At 41.7% G+C, this 17,821-nt stretch overlaps 1 protein-coding gene across 4 annotated transcripts; it reads left to right on the top strand.

The window, feature by feature from the left end:
- Positions 1 to 2,579: 2,579 nt before the first annotated feature.
- Positions 2,580 to 17,295, top strand: raf1a (Raf-1 proto-oncogene, serine/threonine kinase a). Of its 4 annotated transcripts, none has more exons than XM_085345388.1 (18): positions 2,580 to 3,051; positions 4,660 to 4,886; positions 5,062 to 5,174; positions 5,284 to 5,383; positions 5,477 to 5,634; positions 9,213 to 9,302; positions 11,027 to 11,171; positions 11,623 to 11,742; positions 11,921 to 11,945; positions 13,307 to 13,422; positions 13,574 to 13,691; positions 13,836 to 13,920; positions 14,078 to 14,254; positions 14,337 to 14,383; positions 14,509 to 14,627; positions 14,946 to 15,077; positions 15,844 to 15,978; positions 16,074 to 17,295. In XM_085345388.1, the coding sequence occupies exons 2-18, from the start codon at positions 4,686 to 4,688 to the stop codon at positions 16,206 to 16,208; spliced, it is 2,016 nt and encodes a 671-aa protein (XP_085201514.1). In that variant the 5' UTR covers positions 2,580 to 3,051; positions 4,660 to 4,685; the 3' UTR covers positions 16,209 to 17,295. The 4 variants fall into 4 exon arrangements, with proteins under 4 accessions (XP_085201514.1, XP_085201513.1, XP_085201516.1 ...); XM_085345387.1 differs by having other exon boundaries at positions 5,281 to 5,383; XM_085345390.1 differs by lacking the exon at positions 11,623 to 11,742.
- The last annotated feature ends 526 nt before the right edge of the window (positions 17,296 to 17,821 follow it).

Genomic DNA, 17,821 nt, shown 5'->3' with positions numbered 1-17,821 from the left:
AACGTATCCATTAAAAGCTCGCACAGTCATTGGTCGACTACTCTGCGAGCGGCCAATCAGACATGAGAGGCTCTGGACACCGCCTCTGCGAATCAGCCAATCGTGGCTTTAGAACGGTCCCTTTTCCCTTAATCGACTGACCTTATTTTTCCCCCCTCTTCATGTTCAACATTTAAAAGCATCTTATTAAAACAAACGCTAGAGAATGTTATAGTCTTCGCTTTACCTGCACTACACTCCTCACACAAGAGGACAACACAGCGCTTTTATTAACTATTAATAATACGTTCTTCAAAAATTAACCACATGTGAGAGTCACAGCATGGATACAGTAGGCTTGCCCATACAAAATACTCACAGTTCTTCACATTTAATCTGGAAACTGAAAAGGTTTCTACGTGACAGTTTTTATTTATCATCTTTCTTCATTTTACTGAGGTTAATTTGCCTATAGGACTGAGCAAGTTAAAAACTGGTTGGTCTGCATGTCCCCATAGGCCACATCTAAGTAAAAAATCATAACAAGTACAGCCTTTGATCTCACAATATTTAATAAAAATGTTGGCTGTACATGTATGCCCCTATCATAGAGACTTGAGCAGTTTGATTTAAGACAACTTAAATTAGCTGAGAAAGATTTCAGAAGCAGCTTTGTTTACAAAATTAATACAATAAGCAATTTAGACATTTATCTTGTTAATCCAGTCAGTTGAAAATGTTTAAATGTGTTTGGCATAAATTGGCAAAGACTGGAGTATCGTTGTCATAATCTCTGACAGAGCAATCAAGCAACACTGGATTTATCTGAAATTATTTTGCGTTATTAGGTCAATTAAGAGAATAGCCAGGTGAATAATAAATATGTTAAAAATGTTACATTACACTAATGTTTTTCCTCTTATTAAGCATATCTGAATTTACTGTTTATAGGCAAACTGCCGTGTTTGTGAGTGCCCAAAGTTAAGAAATGAACATTAACATGTATTTCTGAAAACTTGTAAGGATCTGGGATATAAATGTTATTGTCAATAAACCTGTAACACTGATTATGATAAAGAGTACAAGGGTATGTGTTTCAAGCTGGTGATTTCTCATTTGCACAACCCCAGCTCTTTAAAAACTCCTACTGTGAGCATCACATTTTGAATACAGGATAACTGATAGAGAGACAATCTGTGGGAGCTGCAAGCATCTCAGCTAACTGGTCTGAGTGCTGTGCCAAATCAATAAGTGGGAAATGCATTCATTTCAGTCTTAAGGTGGCTTTGGTTGTTTTCCTTCAGGGTGGCAATTTCTCTCCTTTCTAGTCTTAATTTTGCAGCTCAAAATGTTTACTGGCGATCTGGCAAAATATAACCACCTGTAAAGCATATTTCTGCACATATTAAGAGAATTTTAATATATCTCACTGACTGATAAACTGTGCTCCTATTGTATGTGGAGTGGGGTACCTTAAAATGATCCACAATGACAAAGCCCTGCCCTCATCTTCACAGAAACAGTATTCGGTGTTTCTGTTACTTGTTTGGTTGAATATCTGTCATTTTCAGAAAAGAAGACCTAGTTGGAAAGTTACATATGAGAACTGAAAGTAGAGTTTCCTGTTGAACTGGATTATGGATGGTAGGTTTTTGATTTTGTTGTTTGACTAAAATAATCTGCTAGTGCTATATGAAAACAACACGAGGATGCTTAATCAACCACTGATTGGAACGTGGTGTTTTATTTTCAGATGGTGTCAACTACAGCTTGCTCAAAAGACCTTATGAACCATCTGTGATTAGGACACCTCAGGGGACCCAGACCTGGAAGCAACAGAGATGGTGAACACATGGTGAGTGTGATAATGTATTAGTTTGGGTAGGATGAAGTGGCGGTGTTCGATGATTTAAAAAAAACAAACAGCTGGGATGTTTGAAAAGCATATAAAAATCTAACAGAAATAAAACAATGACGCATTTCTGTGCTGCACATTATAAGTGAGATTTGTTTTTTGTATTGATTACATTTTTTAATAGCTGCAGCCTGCATGGCATACCACAAGACTTCATTGTCCTTTTTGCCACATAAGTATAAGAATTTTAGCATTAAGAGGTGAAAAGGCTATAAAATTATGTCCAGGTCTACAAAATTGCACTGCTCTAAAGTCTCCAGATGATGGTGCCCTTGGAGAGGATTACTCCTTCACACCAAACCGGTAGTGGGCCTTTTCGCTTGCTTTTCAAAAGATACTTTTGCGACTACTTTAAAATAATAATAATAATAATAATTTCAATGCATGTTAAATTTTCATGCGCAGTACCATTTGAGGAAAAGAAAAAACATGTTTTTGCAAGTATGAGCTCTCAGCACGATAGTATGAGGGTGGCGTAAGCTGCACAATATGGCTACAAAGTATCTTATATGTAATGTTATTGCGAACCCAGTAAATTCAGATGTAATCATACTCACTCTTTTATGAGCACAAAAAACCACAATACCAGTAAAGTGGGAGGGCTTAGTTTGTGCTATAGTTGCGCAGTGTGAATGATGCTTGCAACTCTTGATATGACTGCAAGGTCCTGTTTCAATCAGTGGCGTCAGCCGGACGCACGACACCAACTTAAACTGCTTCACCTTCTTCTCCCGAACAACGTAAACATTGAGCTGCAAAGCGAAGCACTGCGGACCTACTTTTTGTGGGGGGAGGTTTTAATTTGAAAGTGCTTCGCTGGATTTGAAGAATATCCCTCGTCGTGTCACTTTGAGGGTCCGACGGACAGACGGATTTTTTCGCTTTTACCACGAATTGGAGATTAAAAAAAAAGAAGAGGAAGAAAAAAAGTTTTCTTCTCTTATTTTGGGTGGTTCGAAAAGGAGACCCGCCTATGACCTTACCCTCTTACATTAATGCAACATTTACCGGATACAGGGTTATTTGATATAGTGTCTGGATCTTTACCGACTTGGAATTATTCCTCTTTTCTTTGAATGCGTTGCAAATATGATGATGTCACCGAGGCCACTTTTTCCTGAAGTTATGGCGGAGCACAACTTTTTTAACTTCTCTTGGTGAGCATATACAGGCTACTGGCCCCTAGCATTGCTACTCTTTGACTCATGTTTGAAGTGCTAACTCTTTAGTTAAAACCGCTTCACCACGACTCGCATTACCAAAGAAATGAATCGTTTGAGCAAGAGAAAATTGAATGGAGGGCGAACGGAGCCGTGCAGTGAAGTTTGACGATATAGTCCGCGTTTGACGGCCTTCAGGCAATTCCATAGTTATAACTGGATCAACCAGGCCTTATAAAACACGTAACTTCTAATAGTTGCTGTAGCAGAACAAAGCACTCACGCACTTCGGTTATAGCCGTACCTTCTTGTCTTTTTCAGCAGCACGTTTTTATTTATTTGGACAAAGTTCAAAACTCAAAAGTAAAGTGATCCCCTCAACCTAACACCTACAAATAATGCTAACCTGCTGAGATTGCTCTCACCTACATTTGCGACTTTGGATACTTGTCACAGGATCTTATGTGGATGCACCACTGATGTGGGCTTGTGTTGCTTAGACTGACTTGCTATGAAGAACAGATCAAAGCTGATGGGAGTAAAATCTTAATTATTCTAGATTTGGCAAACATGCTTTCTCTTGAGGCTCTTTCCTGGATGGGTGACAGCACTTGTTTTGGACACAGTTCCAGCAGCATGGTGGGGAAGGTGGCCCAGCCACAGTTCTGCAAGTTCCTGCTTTTCTGTACTTCTGAAAAAAACAAAAACAAACCTGTGTATCTGCTATGACAGCTAACCAGTGCTAACAGGGCTTTGTTTAAGTGACACCACAGAAAATTAGGGCATACCTACTAAATGTGATGACCTGTGTAAAGCGCTATAGTTTATATTGAAAACAGCACAAGGGGAGTGGGGGGGCAGTAACCTATTTGTTTGTGGTGGGTACATACACCTTGAGTTGTAAGGAGTCCCAGTTGACATGAAAACTACCCTTTTTTATTTGTTTCAATTCATCCTGTGTTGAAATAATTGTGAACCTTGTCTGTGAGTAACTGTGACTGACCCCTGTTAGAGATTTTGTTGGTTTTAATATAGTATAGTTAGTCTACATTTCTTTTACAAGATGGCAAGACTACTAAATCATACATTTAAACCAAAATGTGGTTTTCTGTAACTCAAATAACCACTAATTTGATGCTAACCGAAAGATTCCTTTTACGTTTCCTGTCACACTTTAAGGCATCCTGCTTAGATACCCTTCATATCAGCATTGGGCCCAATCTTGCTATAATCTAAGAAGTCTGCACTCTTTGAGGTTATATTTAGTGATTGCAGCAAAAAAGTTGTCATTGCATTAACCAGTTATGTCTTTGTTGTGGTACCTTTGCATTCTGTGTCACCATTTCATTCAGTTGTAGATGGCATGCATACAAGTCAACTGTGCTTGTCTCTATTAAAAAAAAAAAAAAACTAAACAAAAAAAAACAACCTTAAACTGCATGGCTGAATGTTTGATTTTCAGTACAAGCAGGTTAATACTCAGTTCTGTCAGAAAGATAAATGGTCAGGTGCAGCTGATGTCTTTCATGTTCTTTAATTTGCAGGCTTTTCTACTGTCTTCTTAATCTTTTATTTATTCATCTTGTTTATTTTTTTACATTTCAGACTATTGTAAGCACTTTGCTTTACTAATGGCGCACCCTCAGGGAGTGTGGAAGAGCCTGAGCAACGGTTTTGGAATGAAGGACTCTCCGTTTGAGGGCCCCTGCCTTTCTCCGACCATAGTCCAGGGCTATCCCTGCCAGCGTCGCTCCTCAGATGACAGCAAGATGCCCGACTCAAAGGCTAGCAGCACTATCCGTGTCTACCTCCCGAACCAGCAACGCACTGTGGTGAGTTGATTTCTATTAACGGTGACATACCTGGTGCTTCAGAAAATTTCACCATCATAACTGCAAATAGCAACAGTTCAAAAGTATTGTACTGGTATAAAACTACTCATGGCAATATGGAACATCACAAAAAAATAACTGATTTCTCTTTTGGGGGTATTTTTTGTCATCTCAGGTAAACGTGCGACCAGGTATGACTCTTTACCACTGCCTGATTAAAGCACTGAGGGTGCGGGGCCTGCAGCCTCAGTGCTGCGCTGTCTTCAGGCTGAATTCAGGACAGGGGAGGTGAGCTCAGGACTGCTGTCGATTTTCAAAGCACGGGTAATGAGAATCAGAGCTAAGTGTAGCTGCTTTTTTAGATATCTCATTCCCTTTGTTTTCCCTCCCTCAGTAGAAAATCACGGATGGATTGGAATACCGATTCCACTTCACTAATTGGGGAAGAGCTGCAGGTGGAGGTTTTAGATCACGTCCCCTTGACAACGCATAATTTTGTGAGTACCCAAAAGCACTCAAAAGTATCCTCAGCTCTCAAGAGAGTGTCACTGTTAAAGAAACAAATGAATATTTATCCCTGTCTGTTTCAGGTTCGCAAAACATATCTGAAACTAGCGTTCTGCGATATTTGCCAGAAGTTCCTTCTGAATGGTTTCCGTTGCCAAACATGTGGCTACAAATTCCATGAGCATTGTAGCACCAAAGTGCCCACAATGTGTGTGGACTGGATCAATATCAGGCAACTCTTGTAAGTATATGAAAGCGTGTAAACAACTTGTCCGTATTTTTGTATGTTACATCATAAGTAATAGCTTTTGGAATTGTAACTATATATATATATAAAAAAAAAAAAACACCCAGCACGCCCCTGCGGGCGGTTTATCCTTCAAGCTCGGGTCCTCTACCAGAGGCCTGGGAGCTTGAGGGTCCTGCGCAGTATCTTAGCTGTTCCCAGGACTGCGCTCTTCTGGACAGAGATCTCCGATGTTGTTCCTGGGATCTGCTGGAGCCACTCGCCTAGCTTGGGAGTCACCGCACCTAGTGCTCCGATTACCACGGGGACCACCGTTACCTTCACCCTCCACATCCTCTCGAGCTCTTCTCTGAGCCCTTGGTATTTCTCCAGCTTCTCGTGTTCCTTCTTCCTGATATTGCTGTCATTCGGAACCGCTACATCGATCACTACGGCCATCTTCTTCTGTTTGTCTACCACCACTATGTCCGGTTGGTTAGCCACCACCATTTTGTCCGTCTGTATCTGGAAGTCCCACAGGATCTTAGCTCGGTCATTCTCCACCACCCTTGGGGGCATCTCCCATTTTGACCTCGGGACTTCCAGGTTATACTCGGCACAGATGTTCCTGTACACTATGCCGGCCACTTGGTTATGGCGTTCCATGTATGCCTTGCCTGCTAGCATCTTGCACCCTGCTGTTATGTGCTGGATTGTCTCTGGGGCATCTTTACACAGCCTGCACCTGGGGTCTTGCCTGGTGTGATAGACCCCAGCCTCTATGGATCTTGTGCTCAGAGCTTGTTCTTGTGCTGCCATGATTAGTGCCTCTGTGCTGTCTTTCAGTCCAGCTTTGTCCAGCCACTGGTAGGATTTCTGGATATCAGCCACCTCCTCTATCTGCCGGTGGTACATACCGTGCAGGGGCCTGTCCTTCCATGATGGTTCCTCGTCTCCCTCCTCTTTCTTGGGTTTCTGCTGCCTGAGGTATTCACTGAGCACTCGGTCAGTTGGGGCCATCTTCCTAATGTATTCTTGGATGTTCGTTGTCTCATCCTGGACTGTGGTGCTGACACTCACCAGTCCCCGGCCCCCTTCCTTCCGCTTAGCGTACAGCCTCAGGGTGCTGGATTTGGGGTGAAACCCTCCATGCATGGTAAGGAGCTTTCTTGTCTTTATGTCAGTGGCTTCTATCTCCTCCTTTGGCCAGCCTATTACCCCAGCAGGGTACCTGATCACGGGCAGGGCGTACGTGTTGATGGCCCGGATCTTGTTCTTACCATTCAGCTGACTCCTCAGGACTTGCCTGACCCTCTGCAGGTACTTGGTGGTTGCAGCTTTTCTAGCGGCCTCTTCATGGTTCCCATTCGCCTGTGGGATCCCCAAGTACTTGTAACTGTCCTCTATGTCTGCAATGTTGCCTTCTGGTAGTTCAATCCCCTCAGTTCTGACTACCTTCCCTCTCTTTGTTACCATCCGACTACACTTCTCCAGTCCGAACGACATTCCAATGTCATTGCTGTATAGCCTGGTAGTGTGGATCAGTGAATCGATGTCTCGTTCACTCTTGGCATACAGCTTGATGTCATCCATGTACAGGAGGTGGCTGACAACTGCTCCGTTCTGTAGTCGGTATCCGTAGCCAGTCTTGTTAATGATCTCACTGAGGGGGTTCAGGCCTATGCAGAACAGCAGTGGGGACAGAGCATCTCCTTGGTAGATCCCGCACTTGATGGTGACTTGTGCTATGGGCTTGGAGTTGGCCTCTAGTGTTGTACGCCACATCCCCATTGAGTTCCTGATGAAGGCTCTTAGGGTCCCATTGATCTTGTACAATTCTAGGCATTCCAGTATCCAGCTGTGGGGCATTGAGTCATAGGCCTTCTTGTAATCAATCCAGGCAGTGCACAGGTTGGTCAGTCTGGTCTTGCAGTCTCGGCTGATTGTTCTGTCTACCAGTAGCTGGTGTTTTGCGCCTCTGGTATTCTTGCCAATTCCTTTCTGTGTCCCGCTCATGTATTGACCCATGTGCCTGTTCATCTTAGCCGATATGATGCCTGACAGGAGCTTCCATGTAGTACTGAGGCAGGTTATTGGTCGGTAGTTGGAGGGGACCGGTCCCTTCTTGGGGTCCTTGGGGATCAGGACCGTCCGGCCTTCAGTTAGCCATTCCGGGTGTCTCTCGTTAACTAGCAGCTGGTTCATATGTGCTGCCAGACGCTCGTGGAGTGCAGTCAGCTTCTTCAGCCAGTAGGCGTGAACCATGTCGGGCCCTGGTGCTGTCCAACTCTTCATACTGGAGACCCTTTCTTGGATATCTGCCACTGTGATGGTTACTGGACCCTGTTCAGGGAGGTCGCTGTGGTCAGCCCTCAGATCCTCTAGCCACTGAGCATTGCCGTTATGGGTTGCATCCTTCTCCCATATGCTCTTCCAGTATTGCTCCGTCTCCAGCCTTGGTGGTGCTGTTCTCTTATTGTTCCCTTGCCACTGAGAGTACACCTTTGCTGGTTCTGTGGAGAACAGCTGGTTTATTCTCCTGCCTTCTATCTCTCTGGTGTACCTCCTCAAGCGGCTGGCCAAGGCTGTGAGTCTTTGCTTGGCAGTTTCCAAGGCCTCAGGTATGGACAGCTTGCTGTATTTCTTAGGCACCTTATTTGTCGCACCTTTCTGCAACTCCGTTAGTTGGCTAACCTCCCTCCGTGCTACTTTGATCTTGCCCTCTAGCCTCCTTCTCCATGGAGGGTACTGCCCCTTGTCGCTGTTCAACTTGTAGCCAAGCATCTCACTGATCACTGTTGCCGTATTGTAGATCAGCTTGTTAGTGTCGGTAATCGTGGTTGTAGGTATTGTCCGTAGTGCTGCATTAACATCATCTAGCAGACCTTCTGAGGGTACTTCACGTAATCTTGGTAACCGGCTACGCGGGATCCAGGTTTCAAGCTTGGCCATGATCCTATTTTTCAGGTCAGTTCCTCTCGCACTCAACGATCCTTCTCCTATCGCACTTGGGGCTATGTACCCAATCTCGGGTGGGGGTGATGATATCTCCCCCCTGACCTGGCGTCCTGACTCCTCCTTGCCGTAGCATTTGTGTTGTACCTCGTCAATCTCTAGCTGTGAGAGCAGTCCCTTCTTTCGAATGTTGGAACACTGAGCTACTAGTTGTTTCGCCGTCATTGTGGATGTTGGGTATCGAAGAATCCATAGGTCCCTCATCCTATTCATGTAGCCCCTTCCGCCGGGGTTACTTGCATAGTAGCATTCCAACAATATATATATATATATATATATATATATATATATATATATGAATGAGGTAGGATTTAACATGCAGACAGGATAATAAACAAAAAAAGGTTTTATTGATGCTACAGTTTTTACATGTAGGCCTAAGCTCATATACACAGTTTTGCATGTTTGTGCTCAGTTACTTGCATTTTGCATGCAGGCTGTGGGTAATCTTTTTGAGATCTTTATCAATGACACTGAATAGATGAGCTATTTCCCCTTACAACCACTGTCCTGTGTAGCCGTCAGCTTTTACTTGATTAAACACTGGTGTGTTTGCACGAACACTTTGTTTCTGTCAGATTGTGTCAAACGCCCGGCGAGTGCAATGCCCCGTCTGTGCCACCGCCTTCGTCCCGGCGTATGAGAGAGTCTTTAACGCGGCTTCCAAGGTGAGTCTCGGTATAATTTGCACTCTTAGCGTTATTTTCAAATAAAACTCAAATTGTTAATGTATCTACCCTTTTCTGAAAAAGCCTAAAACAACTTCATTTTTAAAAGGCTTCTCTGAAATGTTTTAATATATTTTACACCCTTAAAAACAATGACACGACAATGACAGAACGAAACATTAAAAAACAAAACAGCAGTCGAAACCCTGTGTTGATTTTGGCTGATACCTGCATGTTACCACCTGCAGATCACTTGGATAGTTTCAGTCTATTAGCAGCATGTGTATCATGTCACTAGCATGCATTTGTATCAAAGTGCGTGCATGTGTGTGTGAGAGAGAGATAAACAAAATGGGGTTTCAATTATGTAAACAGCTTCATGGAACTAGCAGAAGAAAGCAGAAACCACAGGGAACTTTTAAGTTCATAAGGTGTAAAGGCTCTGATCATGAATACATATGTGCTGTTTGAAGGGGTTTTTTTTGTTTTGTTTTTTGTTTGCTTTTGTCCAGCGTTTGTTTTGGGGGTTTTTCCCTATCAGGCATTGTTTGATGTTGTAGGGAGAGCTAATAGTGCAGGCTGCTACTTGCAACTAGATGAGAAATATAGAAAGAAAGTACTTCAATAATTATTAAGATGTTAATATTGTATGCATGTGTGTTTGGGAGAGTGATGCTGTTGGATGGCTATACTGTAAAATCACAGTTGGTGTGATGTTCTTATTTCTACCAGAACCGTAATCTTAATTACATTAAATCTTGTTTTTGAATGACGTCCTTGGCTTTATGAGGGCTTAACCAGTCCAAGGGCTGAAGGAGCCCGGTGTGAAAAGAATCTGTTGTTTCAGTAGCTCTTAAAATGGCTAAAAAGTGCTCTGAGCTGCCAAATTAGCACTTACAAAGTATCAAGTTGTTCCATGTAGAGCACTCCCCAGTGCTCTTTTGAAACATAGTGGGATATTGCCAAAAAGGGGATTGTGCTCAAAGAGTGCTCTCCATGTTTGTGGGTGTGATATAATATGATCTCTGTTTATATACGTCATTGAGCTGGGGTCCTGCTGTCCCAATTTTAACCAGCAGCTACAATACATTACAACTGGTTCGGTAACAGTGGGGTGTACCAAGAGGCTTGAATAAATTAAAAAAAGGAAGCTTTCATTCATGCAAAATTGTGATCATAAATTTGTGGATATTTGAACTTGGGTTCAAATGATTTGTTTTTCCTGTAAGTGAACATCTTAAGTGAGTTATGTTTTTTAGATGTTAGTGAGCTTTGTTCTCTTCAGCTGAGCCAACGCTGATCTTGGCAAATATCAAGGACAAAATACCTCTGAATTTCAAGTTTGCCAAAAATGGCATGATGGCTACAATGCAATTGGCTAACAACTACTTCCCTGTAATGTTTTTTTTTCTTTCTTTCTTTTTAATTTCCCTTTGTTTTGTTGTTGTGGTTACAGTATGGTATATTGTATATGACTTTGTTTGTTGGGCATCTGTTGTTGGCAAAAAATGTGAGTTGGGAAAGGGAATGGAAGAAAAATGACAGAAATGAAACCAGAAAGGCTCTAGACTAACTATAACCACACCCAAGCTTGGCCCAAATTTTAAAGAAGTTACAGAATTCAGTTTGTGTTTCTTTTAAATGTCAGTGGTTTGTGCCATCTGAAGCACTGACATTTAAAACCACCTGATTCTTAATATTTAAAATCTTGTTCTCCCTCACAGCTCAGCCTACCGTTATTCCACCCCTCATGCCTTCAACTACGCACCACCCACTGGTGGCGGTCTCTCCCAGAGGCAGCGCTCCACTTCTACACCAAATGTCCACATGGTTAGCACTACTCTGCCTGTAGACAGCAGCGTGATCGAGGTAACTACACACCAAATGGGCCCCTTGGGTGCTCCTGTAGGTTCAGGCTGTCACTCCTAAAATATCTTGTGCTTGCAAGTGTTCTTGGCCTCCATTCCAATGATCTTTGAGTTGCTTTTCTTTTTCCTACTTATCTACCTGAGTGTTAGCTAAGCCACTCAGAAGGGCTTGGTCTGTTTTTCAGCCCGATAGCATCCTGTTTTAACAAATTTTATTATCTGTGACAATTGACTTCCCCCTGGTTCGTTCTAGCTTCTGCTTTATTGCAGCTGCTGTTCTTGCATAATCGGCTCAATCATTTTGAATGCTTTGTAGATCTTTTCCCCAGTTTCTGTCCAGGTAAAACCTGGAAATCCATTTTGTCTTTGTTCTTTCCTCACTTTCCTTTGCTCTGTCCCTTTGCCTCCTGTCTCTTCACTGGCCTGTTGTATTGTACCCTTCTGGGGAGTAGCTAGACTGCCTGAATACCTCCCCCAGCTCCTGGTGCCATAGATTCTGGCTGAAGAGGAAAGTAGGTATTGTGCACTTCTCCCAGTCTTTTGTTGAGGCCTCACCTGAGAGTCCAGAAAAGGTTAGAAAGCAGAGTGTCTGTGTGCAGTCTCAATGGCATGCCTTGCAAGCAGGCTATCTGCATTCACATCTCTTAGATGTACTGTCAAACCATGAGTGACAGCACAGCACAAGGCCTGGTGTTTGCACAAGCTAACAAAACTTTGCTTGTGGTTTTCTTTTTTTCTTTGTCTCTTTAGGATGCAATGCGTGATCATGACTCGGGTAAGTCTGCATTTCATTAGCTTCATGTCATGTACTTTTGTGTCTTCTTCCTCACTTCAGTTTCCTATTTTGTTGTGCAAAACAAAAAGTTCACAAATTATTTTGACTAACTGAATATCTCGCGATCTCCTGCTCCCTCTAGTGTTTTGTTGATATGCTCACTGAGCATTAACTACCATCATGCGTGAAAAGAGTAGGGATGGGAATTGATAAGATTTTCACAATTACGATTCCATTTTTGATTCTGTTTAACAATTCGATTCTTTATATCGATTCTCCTATCGATTCTTATTTTTTTTAAAAAGGAGAACACACAGGTCGATTAACTTAGAACTTTGTTTTATGTCTTCTCTTTGAACAAGATAGAAATTTAGGAGTAGCATGGCCTTACAAACCCAACAGTGAGATATTAAGAGATCCACAGCCTTTGATGGGGTGTCACGGGTCCACAGGGGAAAAAAAATGTGAATGTAAAATATTAATAAAATAAATATTCTTCTGTAGCAATAACAAAGTATAACATAAATTATTCTGTAACAATTACACAAGAATATCCAGTAATGTCCCTGCCTACAATTAAACACATTCACTTACTGAAAATCGGGGCATCTGCTGTGGCAAATGGGTGCAAGGCTTTGACCACAAACTTAGTCACTGCTCGGTGACATTCGTCTATCCTGGCCTGAAAGGAGACGCTACCGGTAGACTGCAGCGAGAACTGCCAGCATCTGAGCCAGCCAGACTCTGTCACTCTCATCGTGGTCATCTAAATGCACAGTAAAGGCAGGTTTTGTAATAAGGCCGATCGCGCTAACATAATATGCACTGTTAGTTGATTATTTACCTGCCATGTTAACGGGAGAGGACGTGCAAACATTACCGCCGCTGCTGGGTTGAGATTCACGAGTCTGGAGCGGAATTAAAAACACGAGATTCATTTAAAGTTATCGTGTGTTTTGTGAGCAAATGCTTTTGCATATTCGTAGTGTTTCCTCCCTTTAATGAAATATCTACTTTGCAAGTATTGCAAGTTGCCCTGTTGTCATCCGTATAACCAAACTTTTGAGCGTTTGTGCCGCTTAGGTGCCATGTTTCCTGTCAGGTAAATGACGCTACGCAACGTGGTGACGTCATTCGAGGCGACTGGAATCGATAAGGGAATCGTTTGCAAAAATGGCAAACGATTCCAATTAATTGAAACAGTGGGAACCGGTTCTCAACAAGAACTGGTTTTCGATTCCCATCCCTATAAAAGAGTGAACTTGATGAGATGCCTATATAACACATAACCTGGATCCATATCATTCACTAAGTCTTCTATGCTTAATTCCTATATACTCTTTTGCTTTGTATTCCTGAAGCGGGGAGTTCACCCAACCAGAGTCCTACAGGCTGGACCCAATCCCAATCCAAAACCCCTGCACCTGCCCAGCGAGAGAGGGCCCCATCCCTCAACACTCAGGACAAAATTAAAATAGTAAGCTTTGTTTTTTTTTGTCTTGTATATTTAATGATATCAGACAGTTTGGTGCACTCTTGATTTCCCCTTCAGAATGAAACCTTATGATTAAGGTGTATTTCTGCTTTGTATGACATCAGTTGCATCTTTTTGATTCCTGTTTACTCAGAGGCCTCGGGATAAGCGTGACTCCAGTTACTACTGGGAGATTGAGGCCAGCGAGGTTTATCTGCACTCCCGCATTGGTTCCGGCTCCTTCGGAACTGTATTCAAAGGAAAATGGCATGGTAGGAATGAGCTGCAGATGCTACGCACCATCACGTGTATCACTTCCCAGAGTTTCCTGACAGAAAAAATAAACAATAAGCAGAGTGAATGCAGAATTGCTGGTCATACGAGTTTTGTGGATTTCATTATTATTTTTGCTGTAGGTGATGTAGCAGTAAAGATTTTAAAGGTGACAGACCCTACACCAGAGCAGTTCCAGGCATTCAGAAATGAAGTGGCAGTCCTCAGGTGAGAGTGCATAAAAATGTTTTTCTTACCAGCATTAAGATTTTCAGGTGTTTTTAATATTTTATATTTTTGACTTCTTATTGAGTCATCTACATTTCAAATGTTTTTCTGATCTTTGATATGGTGATTTCCTCTTCTTTTCTGCATCTGGTCACAGGAAAACACGACATGTCAACATCCTGTTGTTCATGGGTTATATGACTAAGGACAACCTGGCCATTGTGACACAGTGGTGTGAGGGTAGCAGCCTCTACAAGCACATACATGTCCTGGAGACAAATTTCAAGATGATCCAGCTCATAGATATTGCCAGGCAGACTGCTCAGGGCATGGAGTAAGTTGTACAGAATCTCACTTCTTTCTTAAAATCAAATCAACAATAACTGGGATATAATTATTTTTTTCTTCATTTTCAGCTATCTTCATGCAAAGAACATCATTCACCGAGACATGAAATCAAACAGTATCCTTTCTATTGGTTTTTCAGTGTCTGTTAATGGGGAAAAAACCCCCCAAAAAAACAAAAACGTATCCACCTGGTGTACAGGATGTGTTTTTCCTCAGTGTAATTCCTTGACTGTTGTGCAGACATTTTCTTGCATGAAGGGCTAACAGTAAAAATTGGCGACTTTGGTCTTGCTACGGTGAAAGCAAGGTGGAGTGGCTCACATCAGGTCGAGCAGCCTTCTGGATCCATTCTTTGGATGGTTAGTAACACCATATGGTGCTGATCCAAAGTTACATTTTTTAATTATCATCTAATGATGCAATTATCATCTTCTTTTTAAAAAAATTATCATAGATTATATAAAGCATTGGAACAAGCTGGGACTGTCAGTCATTGAGGAATAAGATTATTTTAACTATGTTAAAGTTTGAAAGTTCATCCCTAAGAACTTAATTCCGCTGTAGCAACAAGTGGGCTATATTAAGGGACTTGATGAGTTGTGATTAGATAGTAGCATTAAACCAACTATTCATCTATTTAAAAAAACCTGACTTGGTTTCTTTTTCTATGTTTACAGGCTCCTGAGGTTATCCGGATGGAGGATAATAATCCTTACAGCTTCCAGTCTGATGTCTATTCCTATGGAATTGTTCTCTTTGAGCTCATGACGGGAGAGCTCCCATACTCCCAGATAGGAAATAGAGATCAGGTAAAGATGTTTAAATGTATTACACTAATGGTTTAAGAGTATATCACTGCATCTTTGATGACATTAAAGAACTTAAGTCTCTTTTGTCATGCAAATAAAAGTCACTTGGCTAGAACATTGATTTTGTTAGACATAGTGTTAACTTAAGGGTTCCAGTGCTGTATGCCTGCAATCAGACACATGTCTAAGCTGTAGCTCTCTGCAAACCTAGGCTAGAAGGTGGTGGAAAGACACTGTGTCACTGTCTGAAGGGGGTTGTGGAGCTGGCCCAAGGCCCACTGTGGAACAGAGGCGAGCGCCATGGAGCCACTGGCCTAATTTTAGACCCCGTAACACAACCCTGTATGTGTGTGAGAAAAGGGGAGCATGGGTGTGCATATGTGCATGTTTAGGTGTTTTTGTCCTCTCGTAGACCATGAGTCCTGCCCTGGGTCATATGTGGCGTCTTACTGAATTTACTTCACTGTGTTTGTATTCAGATTCAATTAAAACCTTTGCACAGTGCACCCGTAAATCTTGTGATCCATTATTCTTTTCTGTTCTCCTTGATACTGTAGCATGACTTTGAACTGTGCTGATCTGGCAGGCACATAGAGTACGTGTCATCCTTTATCTCTGCAGCATCGCGCACTCATGCCATATCTTTATCTGCAAGATGGACTGATCAAGCACTGATCAGTCGTCCACTACAGATGTACTGGCTTTAAAATACTTTAAAATGTGATTGCTGTTCTACTCGGTCTGCTATTTCTGACTTTCCCGTTAGATTATCTTCATGGTGGGAAGAGGCTATCTATCTCCAGACCTCAGCAAGCTCTATAAAAACTGCCCCAAAGCCATGAAAAGGTTGGTGGCTGACTGCACCAAGAAGTCCAAGGATGAGAGGCCACTCTTTCCACAGGTGAGCTACTCTCATGGCAGTTGTAGATCATCAAGCTCAATTGTTAGCGTTTTGTTTAACCCTGTTTAAATCTCTCTCTTTTTTAAAAAATTTAGATCTTGTCCTCCATTGAGCTTCTCCAGCATGCCCTCCCTAAGATAAACCGCAGTGCCTCAGAACCGTCCCTGCACAGAGCCACTCACACTGAGGATATTAATGCCTGTACTCTGACCAGAGTGCCTGTTTTTTAGAGGCTCAGACAGCACTACCCTTCCTCCTCGGCTTCCGCTCACCCACCTCCTCTGCCTCATCGACTTATATGAATTAGCTCAAACATTCAGTATTCCCAAATTCTCCATAAAGATGCTAATGTAGCTCGACAGATACATATCCAGTCATACAAGACATAAATTACATACATACATGCTAATCAGTAAATTGTGTAAGAAAAAGAGGAGAGAGGGAAGTGCATCTGCAACTACGGAAGGGATTGATTAGTGTTGGATTGCATTTGGATGTACACATGAAGAGGATGGCATAAGATACGTCAAGGTGATGTCTTGGTTATCACCATATATATTTTAAATGTATGCCAGGGCTTCATGCTGGCATTGGATTTGGTATAACTTGTAAATAAATGCACGCACACCTACCTAAGACAACCATGAATGGACATTGAAGAAAGCTCAAGACAGATGTTTCTCTCAGTTTGGGCTCTGTGATGTGAAGCCTGTTCTCCTACCAGAATGTTCTGTTCTCTGATGAAAAGGACTTTTTAAGCTTACCTGCCTTAAGAGGAAATGAAGCCTGGATTAAGATCCTGCACAACTTCACCTCCTCCTGTTATCACAAAGCAGTTGGATGTAGTCCATTTAGTTGCACAGTAGTAGTTGATTTATGTTTTTATTTTTTTGCGTTGTCTTAAATGATAATGGAGTAGACGTGGGGGGATTTTTGTCTTTGTGTTGTTGTTGACTTCTTTTAATTGTCTTTATTTTTTGGGGTCCTTTTGGATGAATTATAGTCTGTCAGACAGCTGGCATATGTGATGTTGGATACATGCACATTCTTCAAAGCAAAAACAATGGATATGTTTCAGCAGTCTGCACAAAGGTGTCATACCTCTGAGTAAACCGATACCCACACGTCTTTATCACTTCTTACATTGTTAGGTTATGATGAGCTGGACATTAGGCAGTTGTCTTAAATATTTAAAATTCTTTGGAAACTAATTTGTATTTGGTTACCATGTCACTTTCAGGCAGTTAAATGTTTTATTGTGAACTTGGTGAGAAAGTTGTTTATTTGATATTTTAATAAAAATTAAGTTAAATTCCTTTGCCAAAATAGACTATATGGATCGTCTTTGTAACTCATATGGACATGTAGGTAGTTCTGTGAGATTTTGGACCGTAACATATTTTATTAATTGTTTTTTGCCTCCACGGTGGGTTTTTCAATCACTCATATGTGATAGAAGTATAGACTTTCAGCTTTAATACAGAAATTTGTATTAGCTGTTGAAGAATTAGTAATTTTTATATACAATCCTCTACTTAAGTGAATGGACAGTTGACTGTTTCACCTGTTACTTCAATATTCCTTGACAAGTTAAGCTGATAGAGGATTATTTCAACTTGTATTTATATACTGTTCATTAGAGCACAAAATATGCCAGTGAAAGAGGCCATCATTAAACTGAAAAACCAAAATAAATCACAAAACATTTGTAGGAATCTGGTACAATCTTTACAAGAAGAAATGCACAGGCCAGTTCAGAAATTTCAAAAGGCCTGAAAAACCACAGACAACAAAGTGATTGCAGAATTTTATATTTTATAAAGAAAGACCACAATATCTAACC

Source organism: Diplotaxodon limnothrissa, linkage group LG20 (genome assembly GCF_057381915.1).
Source record: "Diplotaxodon limnothrissa isolate DT_005_m linkage group LG20, D_limnothrissa_male_GT1.1, whole genome shotgun sequence".
Lineage (NCBI taxonomy): Eukaryota > Metazoa > Chordata > Actinopteri > Cichliformes > Cichlidae > Diplotaxodon > Diplotaxodon limnothrissa.
This window is presented reverse-complemented; position numbering and strand designations above follow the sequence as displayed.